Below are 20,260 nucleotides of genomic sequence, written 5' to 3'. Positions count from 1 at the left end.
TGAGAAGACAGACTCTACCTTCAGTGAGTTCAGACCAGAGCTCTCCTATGACATTCTCCACCACAAAGGTACGGCTCTGTCGGTTACGGCGCACATGCTCCTTGGCTGGTTATTGAAAGAGAGAGACAGGAGGTGTGTGTGAGAGGGAAGGCAGCATGAAGCTGTTTGTGTGTGTGTGTGGCAGTTTTATAGGCAATGCGACAGGATGGAAAAGGAACATGGGCTGAATGTGGTTTCTGTAAGCAGAGGGATGCTGCTGGAAAAGAAGTTCCAATGGAACGCAAAACTCATTTAACTTCAGGGAAATTCAAAGAAAATTTAAAGAAAAGCAGTAAAACTGCTGTAATTTTTTGTTACTTATTTAAAACTTCAATTTTAGGGATATACAATTTTAAAGTTCTGGTTGTAATTATTACATTTAACAGTGAACGAGCATTAGATTACAGTTAGATGACCTACAACTATCCATATTTTAAATATCCAATATCAATTGATACCAATAAATAACAAAATAAAAAAATCAATATCTGAAAATTACTGCTATGGTACCAATATATTGTGCATCCCTTGAAATTTTCAAACATGCAACTTTTGTTTGAGAGAAAATCATTTTTGTGCATTTTGTGCAATAACCCCCTATGGGCCAACCATATTATATGGAGCCCTGCACCTGACATGACATGCAAGAAAAAATAAATAAATTGTGCGCACGATTTAATAATTTGTTCCCTCAGTGTACTAAAATATGCACACAATTACTATTGCGTTCCCTCGATTTGCTATTGCGTTCACTTGATTTGCTAAATTGTGCGCACGATTTAGCAAATCGAGGGAACAAATTAGTAAATCATGCACACGTTTTAATACATTGAAGGAACAAAGTAGTAAATCGTGCACACGATTTAGTCTACTATTTTTTCTTGTCTTGTGCGGGGCTCCGTAATATTATGATGTTGCAAATAACTAAATATTTAACTAAACGCCTGATATGTAAAGTATAATTATAACTCAATATTGCAATTAAACCATTAAGTCTTAAACATTTAGTGCATCTTCCCACGATTATTCCATTAAAAGACTTCCTCTCTTTTTCACTTTTGTGAACTTCCTGACTGTGACCAGAATGTAAAAATCTGTTCATTTACTGTGGAGGGGAAGATTGTCCTGATCTGATAAAGGGCAGTTGGTCTGATGACAAATGGAAAATGGCCATCCTGGCAGTTTTAAACAGGCCCAAACAGGAAGCTCTACCGCATGGAGACTGACATTTTCTTCAGTGTACAGAAAACAATGAAATGGACCAGCGGACATTTTTTCAGTACAGTGACAGCTTCTGATGGGGTGTGAGAGACCTAACCACTCCAACTAACAGTGTTTCAGACTCAGGTCTGAAATTCTTGCACCACCTTCGTAGCAAATTCATCACTCATTGCACTCACAGCCTATATTAGATGATCTAAACATCAAGTTAGTAACCAAAACGTGTGAATTCAACAAGAGATCATAACCTTTGGTTTTGTGGAACAGTTTGGGGGAATAAGTGGTTCAGATGAATATCGATTCTTCATTGAATCCCAAATAATATCATTTGGTCCACTGCTGTCCTGCTCCACAATGGGTGGCCACACACAATCGCTTCCTGTCTCAGGCTCTCCACGTCATTTAAATTTAACCATGTTTTCATTGCTGTCAATTGAATATCAAATATACTGGCTATCAGAGCACAAATACTACCGATGTTAAACTAATCAATAAACACTACTCCTTTTGTCCTTCATTCATTCTTTTTCTCCCTCTCTATCTATAGAAAAGGATATGCAAAGAGGTCAAATGCGATTTCACACCCCTTTCGATGCATCTTGATCATTTAGTTAACATATTTCACCTCTTTTATTTGTCACTGACTGTATCCTTACTGCAATTTTTGCTGTTATTTTCAAATTACAAGCAGAAAATCCATCTGATCAAATTCTTTCTCTGTAACTCCTTTTATACATGCAAAAATTTAGAGTCACAGATGTGCTTGCTGATGACTGTAGAGCTGCTGATGTCATCAGACTGAGGTCACTGATGTCACACGGAGATCACAGCATATATGTGCACGCCCGCTGATGTAGTGTTCTGTTCTGATAACTCTCTTATCATTCTTAATTGCTTAAATGTTGACATTAACCAATAACAATTAACATTTTATCAAATGTGATTAAGAAACAGTTTAAGAAATATTGTCAACATTTTTGGCATAATTGAAATTTTTGTTTGTAATGCAAGGCATGACCTCTAACAATCACACGATTATGAATAAATGCGCATGCAAATTAAAAAAAAAATGTATGAGGCATTGTGCATTTGCAAAGCTGTTTCTCATGCTGGCATCACCATTCAGCAGTGGTCCAAATGACTGTTACCTTCTGAATGAACATGAAAAATGACTTATCATTGACATTTCTAAAATCACAGGCCACTTTAATGCTATTATGTCTGATTAGATTTTACTTTGGTATGTGACATAAACTCTTCACAATATATTTACTGTGGAATGTAGGATGTTTCTTCAACTATGGGCACTTCTGACCCTGTGGACTCCTTTAAATCACACTTTTCACATTCATACTAGTTTATTTAATTTGTCCATTTGTCTTGTGGCTAATTTCATAGGTAACATTTTATCTAGAATCAGTTTAAAAATATTTATACATAAAATATATAAATAAATGATATAAATAAATAAATTAGATAAATAATAAGGTAAATATCAATCCCCGGGAATGTAAAGCTGCCCATAGTTGAAATACCACAAAAAGACATCTGTGTGTTCATGCATGGTAGTAAATACACTAGTGTTCAAAAGTTTGGGGCCTTTAAGAATACATTTTGAAAGAAATCTCTGCTGCTCACCAAGGATCTTTTCATTTGATCAAAAATACAATAAAATAGTAATATTGTAAAATAGAACATTTTAAAACAGATGTTTAAATCTATTTTAATATTTAAAAATCTATTCATCAGAATTCTGACAAACACATCTACTTGAAATAGAAATCTTTTGGAACAACACGTCTTCACAGTCACCTTTGAGCAGTTTAATGTGTCTTTGCTGAATAAAAGTATTTTAAAAGTTTTCAAAGTATTTCTTTACAAAAGACTTATGGACCCAAACTTATGAACAGTAATGTACATGCAAACATCCATCTATCACTCCCTCCCTCCCACTGTTTTCTGCAAGCATCATCACCTTCTCTCCCTCACTGCGGTGAGAGTTTAATAGGCATGTTGGACTGCAGGAATCCTGCAGTTCTAGCTCAGGAGTAATCCTCAGTTTAGTGCTACAGTAGTTTAAAATGTTAGAACTGATTTACATTGCACTGTTAATCTGGTTTAAACTCCCCATTAGGAAGGAGTGAATGTTGGAAAAAATTTATAATTTTATATTGAACAATGGAAAAACATCTTTACAGTTACTTCTACTATACTTGGTCAAACATTTTTGCAAGGTCTGTCTATATCTCTCAAAAAGAAGAACCTACATCATGACCAGCCCAACTTAACTACAGACTCTATTTGGACTTTTGAAGAACTATTCACTGGCCAAAGGTTGGTGGCTCTAAAATCTTGGTTTATCCTCAGCAGAATGCTTGTGGTTCACCTGTAATATGGTAAAAGATGATATGGGTGGCTTACCCTGGGTCATTCCCATCCCAACATTCTCAGCTGGGCTGTAACCGTTCAAAGCCGCTTGGTTGCCCAAATCAACCATTTGGTGGAGACGGAGTTTTCTGCAGTAAATGGACGCAGCCTCTGGTTCCAGAGCAATGATGATTTGATCAGGGTTTTCACGAGAAGCCAAACCAGCCTAGATGAGTATAGAGCACAACGGCAAGACTTTAAAACAGGAGTCTGAAACCCAGGCTCATCTTGACTTATACATAAAACATACCAATCATTATAAATGAAGCTTTCATTTGTTATGAACATTTATTCTCAGTAAACTTTAATACTCCAGCAAATTCACATTTACTCATCTAAACATTTACTTATTTACTTAGCATTTACTTATCTTAACTTAACTGTACTTAATTGAAATAAATAGATATAAAAAAAAGAATTGAGACGCAAAACTTAAATTAACATTTTTAAAAAGTTAAAGCAATAAATTGCTAACAGGAAATAAATGTAAAATAAAACTTAAATAAAAAAGTCATGAAAATGCATAAAATACATTTTTTTTTTTTATAAACTAAAAGTAAACATTTAATCTGAAACTATGAAGAAAAAAAATCTGGTAATTAATTAAACAAATGTTTTCTAATAACATTAACATTTTGGCTAAGTATACAGTTGCTGGTCATATAAATAGAATATCATCAAAAAGTTGATTTATTTCACTAATTCCATTCAAAAAGTGAAATTTTGGACCAATCAGACGCACAACTATTTGTTACATTTAACAAATAATATCGCCTCTTCATCTAACCAAAGGGTTTATGAACCCTTCCCCAAAAAGGAAGCTATCACCTCAAAATGGACAGAACAGGCCTCTGGTTCCCTAGCTACCAAAGGCCCACTATCTCATAACACTTATTCTCATAACACAGTCTTATTAATTGACACATTAAGTATCATATGCACCTTTTACAAAGGTGTGTTTGAACTAAGAAACTGATGTTTCCTTCAGGCTGTAGATCTGCTGAATATCAAATTGTACCATAGCTTCATGTCTTTATTTCTTTTCTTTTTACTGCTTAAGCTTTAACCCTTTTTTCCTATGCCAACTGTATGCGAGTGTGTGTGAATGTGTGTGTATGTTAGACCAGTTTAAGTGTTTATGTAGTTAATAAAGTCTTATTTGTATCACACTTGAGATTGTTCATTGTTTTCTCATAACTGAAGTCCCTAATCATGCAGATTTTTGCTACATGCTCTGAGTAGTTTTGTACAGTTAGAAAATTATTTTCCTTAACCAGGAAATGTAAGTTTTTAGAATTGACAGAAAGTTGACACTGAGAGGTCAAGTAAATATTTCAAACGGATCTAAATATTTATAATTACTCATAACTAGTTATGATTGATTATTCATATTTTCCCTTTGAGCTGATTCGTAACACTTGTATATTATATTAATTCATTACACACAGACTGATATATTTCAAATGTTTATTTATTTTAATTTTGTTGATTTTAACTGACAACTAAGGAAAATCCCAAATTCAGTTTAAATTTGAATATTACTTAAGACCAATACAAAGAAAGGATTTTTAGAAGTCTCGGCCAACTGAAAAGTATCATCATGTAAAGTATGAGTATGTACAGCACTCAATACTTATATGGGGCTCCTTTTGCCTGAATTACTGCAGCAATGCGGCGTGGCATGGATTCAATCAGTCTGTGGCACTGCTCAAGTGTTATGAGAGCCCAGGTTGCTCTGATAGTGACCTTCAGCTCTTCTGTATTGTTGGGTCTGGCATATCACATCTTCCATTTCACAATACCCCATAGATTTTCTATGGGGTTAAGGTCAGGGGAGTTTGCTGGCCAATTAAGAACAGGGATGCCATGGTCCTTAAACCAGGTACTGAAAGCTTTGGCACTGTGTGCTGGTGCCAAGTCCTCATGGAAAATAAAATCTGCATCTCAATAAAGTTGGTCAGCAGTAGGAAGCATGAAGTGCTCTAAAACTTCCTGGTATATACAGTATTGTTCAAAATAATAGCAGTACAATGTGACTAACCAGAATAATCAAGGTTTTTCGTATATTTTTTTATTGCTACGTGGCAAACAAGTTACCAGTAGGTTCAGTAGATTCTCAGAAAACAAATGAGACCCAGCATTCATGATATGCACGCTCTTAAGGCTGTGCAATTGGGCAATTAGTTGAATTAGTTGAAAGGGGTATGTTCAAAAAAATAGCAGTGTGGCATTCAATCACTGAGGTCATCAATTTTGTGAAGAAACCGGTGTGAATCAGGTGGCCCCTATTTAAGGATGAAGCCAACACTTGTTGAACATGCATTTGAAAGCTGAGGAAAATGGGTCGTTCAAGACATTGTTCAGAAGAACAGCGTACTTTGATTAAAAAGTTGATTAGAGAGGGGAAAACCTATAAAGAGGTGCAAAAAATGATAGGCTGTTCAGCTAAAATGATCTCCAATGCCTTAAAATGGAGAGCAAAACCAGAGAGACGTGGAAGAAAACGGAAGACAACCATCAAAATGGATAGAAGAATAACCAGAATGGCAAAGGCTCAGCCAATGATCACCTCCAGGATGATCAAAGACAGTCTGGAGTTACCTGTAAGTACTGTGACAGTTAGAAGACGTCTGTGGGAAGCTAATCTATTTTCAAGAATCCCCCGCAAAGTCCCTCTGTTAAAAAAAAGGCATGTGCAGAAGAGGTTACAATTTGCCAAAGAACACATCAACTGGCCTAAAGAGAAATGGAGGAACATTTTGTGGACTGATGAGAGTAAAATTGTTCTTTTTGGGTCCAAGGGCCACAGGCAGTTTGTGAGACGACCCCCAAACTCTGAATTCAAGCCACAGTACACAGTGAAGACAGTGAAGCATGGAGGTGCAAGCATCATGATATGGGCATGTTTCTCCTACTATGGTGTTGGGCCTATTTATCGCATACCAGGGATCATGGATCAGTTTGCATATGTTAAAATACTTGAAGAGGTCATGTTGCCCTATGCTGAAGAGGACATGCCCTTGAAATGGTTGTTTCAACAAGACAATGACCCAAAACACACTAGTAAACGGGCAAAGTCTTGGTTCCAAACCAACAAAATTAATGTTATGGAGTGGCCAGCCCAATCTCCAGACCTTAATCCAATTGAGAACTTGTGGGGTGATATCAAAAATGCTGTTTCTGAAGCAAAACCAAGAAATGTGAATGAATTGTGGAATGTTGTTAAAGAATCATGGAGTGGAATAACAGCTGAGAGGTGCCACAAGTTGGTTGACTCCATGCCACACAGATGTCAAGCAGTTTTAAAAAACTGTGGTCATACAACTAAATATTAGTTTAGTGATTCACAGGATTGCTAAATCCCAGAAAAAAAAAATGTTTGTACAAAATAGTTTTGAGCTTGTACAGTCAAAGGTAGACACTGCTATTTTTTTGAACACACCCCTTTCAACTAATTGCCCAATTGCACAGCCTTAAGAGCGTGCATATCATGAATGCTGGGTCTTGTTTGTTTTCTGACAATCTACTGAACCTACTGGTAACTTGTTTGCCACGTAGCAATAAAAAATATACTAAAAACCTTGATTATTCTGGTTAGTCACATTGTACTGCTATTATTTTGAACAATACTGTAGCTGCGTTGACTTTGGACCTCAGAAAACACAGTGGACCAACACCAGCAGATGACATGGCACCCCAAACCATCCCTAGCCGCGTTTCCACTTGTGAGCTTAAACCGGGCGTGCTAGTGCGTGCCAGGGCCAGTCGCGTTTCCACTGTCACTTCCGAGGCTTCCTCTGGGCCAACGGTCAGGATTTTTTGGCCCAACGAAAACCTTGGGCCAAAGCGGGCCAGCTGGGGCTAGAGGAGGGGTTATGAACAAAGGCGGAGTTTCTCCGCGTCTGGAGAGCGCCAGCGCAGCAGATCATTTTGAAAGATAATAGCTATATAACTTTAGCATTAAAGACTTTTTAAAATCAGTTGAGTTCAAAAATCACTCTTACTCAGCAGCGAGTGTTTGAAATAACTTGATCCGATGTAGATTATAATCACTAAAAAAGGCAGAAATCTTTATAAGCGATGTAAAAGATTATGCACGCTAAACATTAATAACGTTACCATAGTAAACATGGTAAATGCAACCAGGAGAGATCAGACGAGACAAGATAATTTTACATCACTTCAAATATGAAGAAAGTGTAAAAATGTAACAAAAAGCGACAACATCCAAAAATCCAAACAAACACACACACACGCAGTAATGCACACACTCACACACGCTGAGCTGAGAGACACTCTTTGTTTTTTGTGCACTGCAGGGTTTGCTGAGTTATGAGGCGACAGTGTGAGCAGAATGCAGAGAGCGAGAGACAGAGGTGAGGGAATGCAGTGTCCTTTCTTTCTGTTCTCCTTATCCTTTAAACAAAGAGCTGAGTCACTACACACACACACACACACACACACACACACACACACACACACTGAGGCAAGCTTTGCAGGAATTCCCACTGCAGGTATCAGGTGTTGCAAACTCCCTATTCTCTAGATTTTTTCTCTCTTTTCTTGATGTGTATCTATATACAGGTATGTCGCTCACTCGCTCATGGCTTCCCTGCCTCATTTCGTCTTTTCTCTGGATGGAGATGAAAGACGCCGAAGCCACACCCTGCTCTTTCTCTCTTTCTGTCTCTCTCTTCAGTGTGAGAGAATGCACCCCTTTGATGACACTTGTGATCACATCACATTTATATTGGAAACACTAATCTGTCCTGAAGCATCCTAGATAAGATTAAAGCATTACTTACTTGTTAACCAATCATCGCTCAAAAACAAAGCTTTAAACTTTGCTATTTACATGGCAAAATGAAAAGAATAAAATGAATGATCTAAAATTTCTTCACAGAAGAAACTTCTGTATGCCGAATTCTAAAACTCAGTTACATGTGATTAACACTTACGTGTAAATATCAGGCATAAATATATACAATAAAATAAATAAATAAAAAATAAATACAGCTCAAATACATACCCACCCCCAGTCATCCACAGATCCACACACATGCACACAAATCACAATGGTGGCAATTGTGACAGAGACAAAGCGTTAATCAGCTTCACATGTATGGGGTCTCTACAGTGGTCCAATGAAAGAAAATGAAAACAGACAAACAGTGGCTGTATCTAATAAATGAGATCACTGTCTTTCCTATTTCCTTTTCCATTCTCTGTCTTTCTCTCTACACCCTGTATTTCTGTATATCTCATTCCTTTTCTATTTTAGATGGACATGACAGCAGAACAGTGCTCCTTTACCTCCTCCTCTTTCACTAACGCTGGTGGAAGAGCATAACTCAGCGCTGCAGCACCAACACCCACTTTGGATTTGTACAACCCATCCTTCAGACTTGTGTGAAAATTACATTCATTGAAAACACATTACACACATTCTACACAGACCTCTCTCTAATTTCAAAACACAAAGTAGGTGGTTAAAGTGAGATGTGTATGTTTGTGCATATGTGGCTGTGAGCAAGAAATGTTATACCTTATACGATGCCTCTCTCATAAACTGCTTGGCTGGCATTTTCCAGATGGCCGGTACAGTGATGACCCATCTGACGTCAGCATTATCAAAATCTGACCCTGTTTGGTCACTCAGCTCCTGTATCCAAGGACAAAAATCAACTGTTGACACACTGATAAAGTTTGAGGTCAGTATGATAGTTTAAAGAAATTAACACTTATTCACATTAAATTGATTAAAGGGGTCATATGATGCTTTTTTAAAAGATCATTATTTTGTGTATTTGGTGTAATAGAATATGTTGATATGCTTTAATGTTTAAAAAAAAAACATTATTGAAACATAGGTTCTCTATGCCCCGCCTCTCTCAAATCCGACAAGCGCAGTCTGCTTTGATTGGCCAACTGACCAAGTGCATTGTGATTGGCCGAACACTGCAAGCACTCTTCAGAAATGTAACACCCCTTTCCATAATCACATCTTCACAGCTTCATCTTTCAAAATAAATGTAATGACAGTTAACAATGTCGTTAGTTTTACAGCACACACACACACACACACAACCTGATGCGTTTGAACATTCAATAGCAAATCCTTAAACTAACAAAACATACTTCCAGCAGCTGATTCAGAAGTGCCAGATTTTCATAGTAAAGTGAGAATTACCTCCTCTCCTAGATTCACGCAATAAATCCATAAAATGTGTTGCTGTTTTGTTGTAACTTGTACAGTAATCTTTAAGATTCCTAAATGTATCTACTTAAGTGTTTTTGCTTTCGCCCTAAATACACACAGCATCTCCTGAAATGGCTGCTTCAACACTAACTGTGGTTACTGAAACCATGCCTTCTTTCTTTTTGCGTGAATATTTGGGTGGCATTACGCAAATATTTCCACATAGTGATGTAGACGTGGGGGCGCATTTGAATGAGCCATTTTAGGAGGCGAAGTCTTAACTTTGATAAAGAACATCTCTTTGGATTAGAGACTTTAGTCTTTGCAATTTTACAAATCTTCTTCATGCACCAAGAGCTTGTAACACTCCAGAGAGAAAGAAAAAATTTTAATCTCATCATATGACCCCATTAAATGACAATAAAGACATTTAAAATGTTACAAAAGATTGTCTATCAAATGCTGTTTGAACTTTCTATTCAAAGAATCCTAAAATAAAATGTATGTTTCCACAAACATATTTTTGACAATAATAATAATTTAGAACAAAAATATGGAAAATGCTTCTTGTGCACCAAATCACCATATTAGAATGATTTCTGAAGGATCAAGTGACAGTGAAGACTGAAGTAATGGATGCTGAAAATCCAGCTTTACTATCTAAGGAAACAGATTACATAAAAAAATAAAATAAAATAGAAAATAGAAAATAGTTACATGAACATTTTATATTTACTATATCATATTTCACATATTACTGTTTTAATGTAAAACTGTCCAAAAATCTAGCATTAATAGACATAAGAGACTTCTTTAAAGAATAAAAAAAATATCTTATGAACCCCAAACTTCTGAATGGTAGAGTGCTTTTTAGAATTATGTAAGTAGGCCGGTTTTAACTGAATGTCCAGGATGATAATGGTACTAAAACATACCTTAAGTGCCTGCTCCTTAAAAAAGGCCAGAGCATAAGCAAAAATATCCAGAGCTTTCACCTTTTTCCCATTGGCCGCATCTAAATCTGTACCAATGGATAGATTCTGAAGAAGACAAAATGATAATAACACCCCTCAGAAACAAGAAAGAGCATGACATCTCATTTAAAATGTATTTAGAAACTTGATAGACTTGATCGACTTATCACCTTATTCCCAGTGAGGAAAATATACTCTAGTCTATAAAATTTAGTTTAGGGATTTATGTTAAATGTAATTAATTAGATAAATCATTAACAGTATTACTTCAGTTTCATGAAGCTTTGATTGGTTAACCTGTTAGTAATGAGTTATTCATTTGCTTGCAGTCCTTTTTATGTATGTTACCCAGTAGCAGTGAAGCATATTTTAGAGAAGTCCATGTCCTCATTCTTATGATCAGTAATTTCCTTAACACGTAAATCTGCTGGGAAATTAACACGTAAATTTCCCCTCAGGTCCAAAAACATCAAAAAAAAAATCCTTATTGTATGAGTAAGTCCTTACTGCAGTGGTGTGGAGTTTCATTTTAAACTTCTCCAGGTAGAGCCATTGCTTAGACTCAGTTGGATCCAGGTCATGGTAAAAATCTCGGGCTGCATAACCAAAACTGTGGAACTTCCTGTCTGGGGTCAGAAGAATGGTGGTGGGCGTCTTCTGATTGTATACACCTGGGTCCCCACCCTCCCAGCGCCTAGCAACAAAGGGAAATCAACCAATGGGAGAGTGAGTTTTACAAACATCTAAAGTAATCAGGAAATAATTCCACTGGGCAGAATGTGGAGATGCTATAGCTTTTCACCTCTTCTCCTGATTAGGAGAGACCTAAAATATCACCCAACAGAGCATCCTCATCCTCATTATCCATATCAAGGCAGTCATAAAACCAGCACAAGCGCGGCACAGAGACAGAGGTATTTAAAATATTCATGGGCTTTTACTTCCAGGACGATGCATAGAACAAGCAGCCTGACTGTCTGAGCTGACATAGAGCGAAGCACATATGCCAAAATTATCATAATAGAGAACTGACATCATATACATCCTGTGATTTCATAGATCCACTAAAATTATACTGAGAACAACCAGTAAAATGTATTGAAAGAATGACAACGTAACTCTTCAGAAATGGAAAAGGTTAATTCTGAGGAATGGATATATGTTTGCTGCTTGGTTTGATATTTCATTATGTAATGAACTAAAATTTAATCATATTAAATCATATTCAATAAAACAAAACAAAAAAATTATAATAAAAATTGTAATAGTCCATAATGTTTCAGTTTCAGAATTCATTATTTTGGTCTATGTAAACAACAACAAAAAAAATTACTAATGAATTCTGTGGAATCCCTTCATCTTTCTCAAAGCAGCTGTCTTCTTGAATCTAAACCGATTAGTAAAAGAGTTTTGTGAGTTTTTTAAAGGGAAGATGTGTTTATGTAAAGATTAAGGGACTAGACAACCAGTCCACCCCAAATAATCTCAAAGGAATTTTTTTTGTGTGTGTTGGGTGTGTAAATCTCTAGCAGGAGACAAACCACAATTTGAATTAACCATACTGAACAAGTGCACTTGTCTTTCAAGAGAAGGGCAACCTCTCACACTACAGTGTTGATTCAATCATGATCCTATATGTGACTGTGGTCTTAAGTGTCACTTTTTCACAATTGAGGATAAGATAATATTTGTCCGAGATACAACTATTTGAAAATGTGGAATCTAGAATGTTTATTTACACTTACACTCAAACTTTCATCTTTTATTCAAAAATGTGAACATACAGTATATAGTGAGGTGACTGTCTATAGATGTACATGTGCCTGTACTTGTGCTGTTTAACAAATAATCGTATATTTCTAACTTTCAAAATGAGTCTGATGCCTAAAATTAAGCCCACATGCCTGTTTGGGCGGGAAACACGTAGCTGTCTCTGCCCAACAGGTACTCTGGAGAACTGACCTTAGGGTCAAAGGTCACATGACCAAGTAACAGAGCAGCTGTAGGTTTATCCTATTATAAAACACACACAGACACACACTAATGTTAGACAGTTCGATATAGGGTGGGTGACATACTGGAAGACACGATTAGCCGGTAGAAATTTGTCACCCGGCAGAGATGTTTTACTATCATCTCTATCGTGGTTACATGCTCATGTGAAGTTACTGTGCTACATAGTCATGAAAACTTAAAACAAGTGATTTAAAGCAGTTGAAATGCAATCAACAGCAAAAGAGAACTCATTTCGCTACATGCACGCGCTGAGTCTGTGAAGATGGTGCTCATAGAACGCGGGAGTATTGAACAGAGTTATTTGAATTTATAGGCCTTAAATGATTAAATACACACACTTTTATGTGTCAAAATGCCCATCTTTTGCAAGTGTCCTCGTAAACACAGTAGGTCTTAAGTGAAAGCAAACAGCTGAGAAAGAAAACACATGTGGAAACGGGTCAGCTCTTAAAGTGATAGCAGTGTCTGTCATTTACATTAAACAAAAAAAGAGAAAATCTCTCACTACTATTGACTAAATCACTTTTGTAACTTTAACAAGAAAAAAATACATATTTAATTTGCACAGTGAAGGATATGCAGTGTTTCTATACAATTGACTTTGTAAAATGTAGTACAGTTTTTAGCATTTCTTATTTATTTGTTTTACTATCATCTTTTTTCAGTGAGTTTTTCTTTCTTTTTTTTTTTAATTCAGGCTTGAGTTCATTTTTAGCTAAATTGACACTGGTGACAAGAATCATCAAATCAATTTCTATGGTACCAAAATAAATTATATAAAAAAGACCTTATTTAAATCAAAAATAACTATATTGTGGTATATATCGTTACCATGAAACAAAATTACTCAAATTGTGATATAAGATTTTGGTCAAATGCCCACCCCTATTTCGGACCAGTACATAGACAGTGGGACTGTATATTTCTAATAATTTTTAACGGGGCATCTTAGTGCCCAGAAAGAAAGACACCTGTGTGTTTGACTGAAATAGAAACATGATCATCTATAGACAATCAAATTAATGTGTACAGAAGAGTGGAGAGTCTATACAGAGTAACTAAATTACTTTTAAAATTATATAATTATTAATAAAATTTTATTATTTATTTTAAGAAACAAAAAAAATTTAAAAAAATTATACTTTTACAAGAATATACTTAATTATAATATTTTAGATTTTATTTTAATTTTTAATTTATTTATTATTTCTTCACAATAAAATCACACGCAAAAAAAAAGTCTCACCTCATAGTGTAAATGAACTCTGGTTCATTAGTGAAGGCATATGCGTAGCCACTGGAGGTGGTGCCAAAGTCGATGGCCACCACCACCACATAGGGGTGTCTTGTAGGCTCATTTTCTTCAGAGTCCTTCTGAAGAAAAATGAGGGATATAGAAAGAGGAAGAGAGTATATTTCAAGTATTAAATTGTTGCATGAAATTGCAGCTCAGTGTAAATAAGAAGTTCCATTAAGGCCAGATTTGCACACTGGACATGTCCTTCATGTAATGGGTGACGTCATGCTGGCAATAAAAAGCAGCGCTCACCAGTATGTGTGTGGGGGAAAGAGGCGTGATGCCTGGGTCGCCCATACTCTTGGCTGGAGATGGAGTGGCCATTGCATCTGCAAAGAAAGAGAGAACAGTGAGAAACCAAACATTAAAACTACAAAGACAAAAATACAGACATGTTAGTAATTTTGCTTATATAGCTTGGTAATACTAATAAATTTCAATGTTTTAACAACATTTTTGTTTTCCTTTGTTCCTTTATGTTGGGTCTCTAGTAACAGGACGAATCTGAAAATGTGTTTTTTTTTTCCTAAAGAAACATAGTTACCATACATTCTTGTAAATAAACACCTCACCAATGCATACTGAACTTCAGAAACACTCTCAAAATCCATTTAAATGGCGTCAAAAGCACTCTAGGGTTCAGTTTGATGGTCACAGATGGAGAACAGGCCTAAGTGGCACCATCAATGGTGATTCTTCACTAGAAATTATTTTCAGTGAGAACGAGACTTAAAAGCATCAATTAATGTTCAACGAATTTGTCTGAAAGACCATTCATTTGGCCATACTTTTTTTTTTGTTATAACATCGCTTATGTATAACATTTTACATTATTTGGTCATAAAATCATCAAATCCTTTAAGAGCTTTAGACCACTACAGCAACAGCTGCTCCCCTTCACACTGACATTTGAATCGAATTAGAGGTTGTTTTTGTCCATTCCCGTCGTCCTCATTAGCCGGGCCTAATAGCTTTACTAAAACACTCAGATGCTGAGCACCCTGAACGCTAAACGAGCGTCTGGGTTCCTTGCTCCACGGGACGCCACGTTTTTCTGAGCCTTCATCCTTTTTTTACCCGCCTTTACCCCATACTGAGCGGTGGAGTGAACAGAATGAGCATGGTGCTCTTCAGCGAGTAATTATGGGTTGAGTGACTGGCTACCTGCGGCTCGCTCTTCATTTCAACCACTCACCACATACAAGCGCTCCAGCTACCGAGATTGATTTGAAAATGGGACAATGGAACATCAAAATCAATATCGATGGAGTAAAATGATTGTCTATAATGATAAATGCTCATAAGTGAACTGTCATTCAGAACACACTTGACCATCTTTTTATAGTTTTCTGCGAATGGATTTGCGGTTTAAAGGAACTTATGTTTGTTTACATGGCAACATGGCTCACTGTATGGGGACTTCATTATAACACATTAAAGTTGTGTGAGGGTAACTACTCGACGTCAGTGGCGACCGTTTCCCTTGCGGCTGATTGAGTTCTACTTGATTAGGACTGTGATTGTGTTTTGTATGTGTGTGTGTGTTGTGTGTATTACACAGCTTTTCACTGAGGCTCTTCAAGTCAAAACAGAGAATCCAAACATGTATAGGAATTGGAAAGCAGAAAATGGGCATAAATGGTGGAAAATTACTTGCATTATGGCCAGAGTACGGAACAGACCAATTCCTTTAATTTCCCTGCTGTTTTAAAGACTCATAAACACACGAGCATGACAGTGTTTTTATCTGCAGTCTGGCCTGACCTGAAAAAGTGTGCCACCAATTATTGTCAACAAGAGAAAAAAACACACACACACACACACACACACACACACACACACACACACACACACACACACACACACACACACACACCCCTTCTTTTACTCAGAATTGGCTCACATAATGAAATTGTTTTAACAATATCTTTCAATATCTACACAATAAACATGAAATATAGTATAAGATAAAAGAAAAATGTTTTCTCAGATACCTTGTCAGATACATTATTATTATTGGGCAAAAACTTCACTCATTTGCTTGGCAGTTTTTTTTTTGCAAAACTTCAAATCCAGCTCACATCTAAGGTTTCTGAAAACATTGAAAACAGAAGGACACTGTCAATAAGGCAATCATACTATTACATATGCGTTGATCCAAGCAGCGAAAATAAATAGAAATCAGAGAGAGAATGAGAGATAGAGTATCCTGTTTTCACCCCTCCTCTCATCCACATGAGAAAGGGAGTGAATGAACGGGTGGTCAAGCTCCATTCTGGAATGTTATAAAAAATTCTGACAGGAAGCAGGAAGAGTCAGAGGTCATACCTCCTCTGTGGAATTACAAATTCAGAGGAATTCCAAGAAACTCAGTAGACAGAAACAATAGAGCTAAAAAACATATGGACCACTGACATGCACAGACAAAAGTGGATTTAAGTCTGGAATCAATTATCTATCAAATATGCAACACTGATATATTGGAATCAAAGTTAACAGAGAGAATCAGAGATCTGAGATATTTGAAATACAATCAATCAATGTCAGCCAATGGCACTTTCCTATTTATTAATTGTATTATTTTTATAATTATTATTAATAATTGCATATACAAAAAAGGAAGTTCAAGTTTCAAAAATCTTTCCACCTTTTCTTTTTTCCACCACTCCTCACTGAGAAACTTTTACTGCCTCAATTCCCTAGAGAAAAGAGAATAAAAAGAAAGAAAAAAAAACAGATATTACAGTAATGTACTGTAGAATGACTATATTAACTGGATTGAAGGCACTTGTAGTCTGATCTTCTAAAGAGGAGATCTTTTCTTTCTTTTGTCCTGCATTATCAGACATATTCTGATAATGCAGGACAAAAGAAAGAAAAGATCTCTTCTTCAGAAGATCAAACTACAAGTGCCTTCAATCCAGTTAATGATTTTATTCCATGACACACAGAGAAAGGACAAGACAATCCCATCGGTAAAATATTACAAATCTGGAACGCATATAGTTTTGTTCTATTTTGAATTATTAGAATAGTAAATGTTAAATCAAATCTCACCATGCCTGAGGCAAATGGCCGCTTGCTCTGTAACTTTTGGTTTGAATGTGTTCCAAAAAAATTTAACCAAATGCAGATACAGAAAAAAAATCATTTATCATGATGTCAAGTTGAGAATTCCCTGGTAAGCGAAACCAGAACAAAAAGGGAGAAGGGAAAACATAAAATGTATGGATATCTCAAGCTGTAAAACAAGTGTTTTTGATAAATTTAATTTAATTGTACTAAATAGAACTTTCCATGAATGTACACATTACAGTCTATAGCTGATTTTTTAGGCCAAAGTTAAACACACTGAGCTGGTCAAAGTGTAAACAACAGTATCAAAGTGGGGCAACTAACAGGGCAGGACTGCTCCAGTTCAAGTGTATATGAAGGTCCGTTGAGATACACAGCACTATAAATGCCAAAAACAGAACACAGTCGGCATTCCTCTCGCTCACACTGACTGTCTCCAGCTGGCCCTGTTCACTCACAAACAAACACTCAATACACTAATAAACACACACATTCATACACAAGCACACATCCCACACACAGTGGGTGAGAGAAGCTGGGCAACAGCTGTGACTGCTGCAATGTTATTAGTTTCTCTGGGTTAGGGTTATAAACTTTAGCAGAGACATTCGCGCTTTCTTCATAGGAAAATAATGCACACCATTTAAGATTTTTTTAAACACACTAATATTACAATTCTGCTTGATACCTACCCACACATTGCTAATAACTTCACACTGTGGCCATGAAACAGCTGAAATTTAAATTCTGTAATATTTATTCAAAATAAATAAATAATGATTTAAAATATGTTATTTTAAATGCTGCAAGTGAACCTAAACATCACAATGCTATAATATACATAACGGAAAATGGATAGTTATCTTAAAGTAAGATTACATTAAACAGAGTTATTAGATTTCCAATAATATGGAAGATCAACTTTAAGTGAGTTGATGAGCTGATTCTGTTTGATATGGGACATAATGATCTGTGAGTGTTAGATTCAGGCTAAATAATAAGAAAGAATGTGTCTGTAGGAGTTCCTCTCATCTCATAACGCTGGAATGTGAAGTTTGGAGAAAAATGAGAGGGTTCGGAGAGTGCAGAAAACTCCTATTACCTTGCCAAAGATGGAGCAGTCGAGTGTTTCGACATCTGCATCTAGGCCTACAACTCCGTCACACCCCTAAACCGCAAGCCATAAATCTTAAATAGCATTACAAGTGCTTTTAAGACTGTTTAGAGGGGCATATGACGCATCATCTCATCCCAACAGTCTCCTCCCAAATCAATACCAGTGCCCCACTACCTCAGAGACACATGATACATAATGAGAAGAGCAGAAAGATATAAAGCATTGATTTTTGCTGAACTGAATAGAGCTTGAACCAGCGGTCATCTACACAACAGAGCAGCTTTCTCTTTGCAATGTTATACTAATAAAGTCGAGAAATCAGAGTCTCCTGTGAACTTCAGTATCTTACCAAACCTGCACTTTCGTACAAAGGGGAGGAATACATAAAATAGAAAAAGAAAACATATATAGTAAAGAATAAACATAAAGAGACATTAATGGAATGCCATAATGACCAGCTAAGACCAGCAAACTAGCTTAGGCTGGTTTAGGATGCTTTTTTCAGGAGGGATAGTTACTTAACCATAGCTATTACAAGCATAGCAAATGGAATTTTGTTAATGAAAAAAGAACACTTACTAAAAAAATTTTACCATCATGGAAACTGAGTTAATATTAACCTTTCTGAATGAAGGTGAATGCATTGGCCAATGTACCCTGGGAGAACACAGACGGTTTAAACTGTTAAACGTGACTACTAATGAATACTAAAGAAAGAATGTCTTTTGAAAGGAAGTTGAAAGTCTCTGTATTTATATGTATACTCATTTGCTTGTGTCTCTGAAAGGAAATTCTAAAAATGGTCTCTTGGACAGCCTGATTACAGCTGCAGCATCAAAGCATAAGGAAAACCTCTCAAACTCAAACAATCACAAATGACACAATCCACAGTAAATGGTCAATCAGCAACTTTCAAAAGACCATGAGGTTGCTTGAAAATCATTTTGTTCAGTGAATGTTTCCCATTCCAAAAACGTTAAGCTCTACATCTGTGACAATCTGTCAATCACCATGAAAATGATTTTGATTCATTTGAAAGACTTAAAAGTGACATTATGCATTAACTCAAGACTTGCATGATGACATTGCTTACTAAACTTTTTTATTCCAAACCTGTATGACTTTCTTTTACTGTGCAACATAAAAGAAGAATTAATTTTGGTCCATCAATACAATGGAAGTCAATGGTAATGGGAACTCTTTAGTTCAAAATATTCTCCAAAATATCTTCTGTTGTGTTCCACTGAAGAAAGAAAGTCATACAAGTTTTGAACAACGTGAGGGTAAGTGAACAATATAACTTTTTTTTTTACAGATCTTAAATTAGGCCTATTTCCATACAAATAAATAGTTTATATTCCTGCAGTCATGCTTTGAAATTCAGGTTAAACTCAGCATTGTACACTTGAAGTACATGCTTCCCTGTAATCCCACTATATAAACTACTATATATATATATATATATATATATCCATTTATCTCCCCCATTGCCCTTGAGAGTCAATGCCAGACACAGCTTGACTGGATTATTATTTCTCTCCATGCTGGTGGGGTCAGATTCCTCACACAGTGCTGTCAAGCCCACAGGGAATTATTGGCGGCATGTACTGTAAATGCTTCTTTTCATGCCCACCCTTGTTCAGAACGCTACAAAAATAAGACCACATTTTCACATGAATGCTGTCTGGTTTGAGGCAGCACAAATGTGTCACTAACAGTCTGTAATCTGGCAAAACACATCAACGTCTTTTTCTATCCAACCTGAAGATGTCTACAATCTATGAGTAACATCTGTGTGGCTGGCCACACCATCTCTCCATATACTACTGAAAGGAGTATATGAATTATTCAAAGAAATGTGAAATTATTCAAACCCTCTCCAAAAGCAAAGTATA

The 20,260-nt window shown here is 36.2% G+C and overlaps 1 protein-coding gene across 5 annotated transcripts in view; it reads right to left on the bottom strand.

Moving 5' to 3' along the window:
- LOC128031650 (heat shock 70 kDa protein 12A-like) overlaps positions 1 to 20,260 on the bottom strand; it is a 41,086-nt gene that overhangs the window by 8,918 nt on the left and 11,908 nt on the right. For 2 of the 5 annotated variants that reach the window (XM_052619965.1, XM_052619966.1), the window contains exons 2-8: positions 14,426 to 14,502; positions 14,123 to 14,250; positions 11,368 to 11,554; positions 10,822 to 10,926; positions 9,233 to 9,349; positions 3,682 to 3,853; positions 19 to 105 (exon numbers count right to left, since the gene is read on the bottom strand). In XM_052619965.1, coding sequence (XP_052475925.1) covers positions 19 to 105; positions 3,682 to 3,853; positions 9,233 to 9,349; positions 10,822 to 10,926; positions 11,368 to 11,554; positions 14,123 to 14,250; positions 14,426 to 14,497 — 868 coding nt within the window. In that variant the 5' untranslated portion in view covers positions 14,498 to 14,502. The remainder of the gene's footprint in view (positions 1 to 18; positions 106 to 3,681; positions 3,854 to 9,232; positions 9,350 to 10,821; positions 10,927 to 11,367; positions 11,555 to 14,122; positions 14,251 to 14,425; positions 14,503 to 20,260) is intronic. The other 3 variants (XM_052619967.1, XM_052619968.1, XM_052619969.1) reach the window with 2 other exon arrangements.

Source organism: Carassius gibelio, chromosome A17 (assembly GCF_023724105.1).
Source record: "Carassius gibelio isolate Cgi1373 ecotype wild population from Czech Republic chromosome A17, carGib1.2-hapl.c, whole genome shotgun sequence".
NCBI lineage: Eukaryota > Metazoa > Chordata > Actinopteri > Cypriniformes > Cyprinidae > Carassius > Carassius gibelio.
This window is presented reverse-complemented; position numbering and strand designations above follow the sequence as displayed.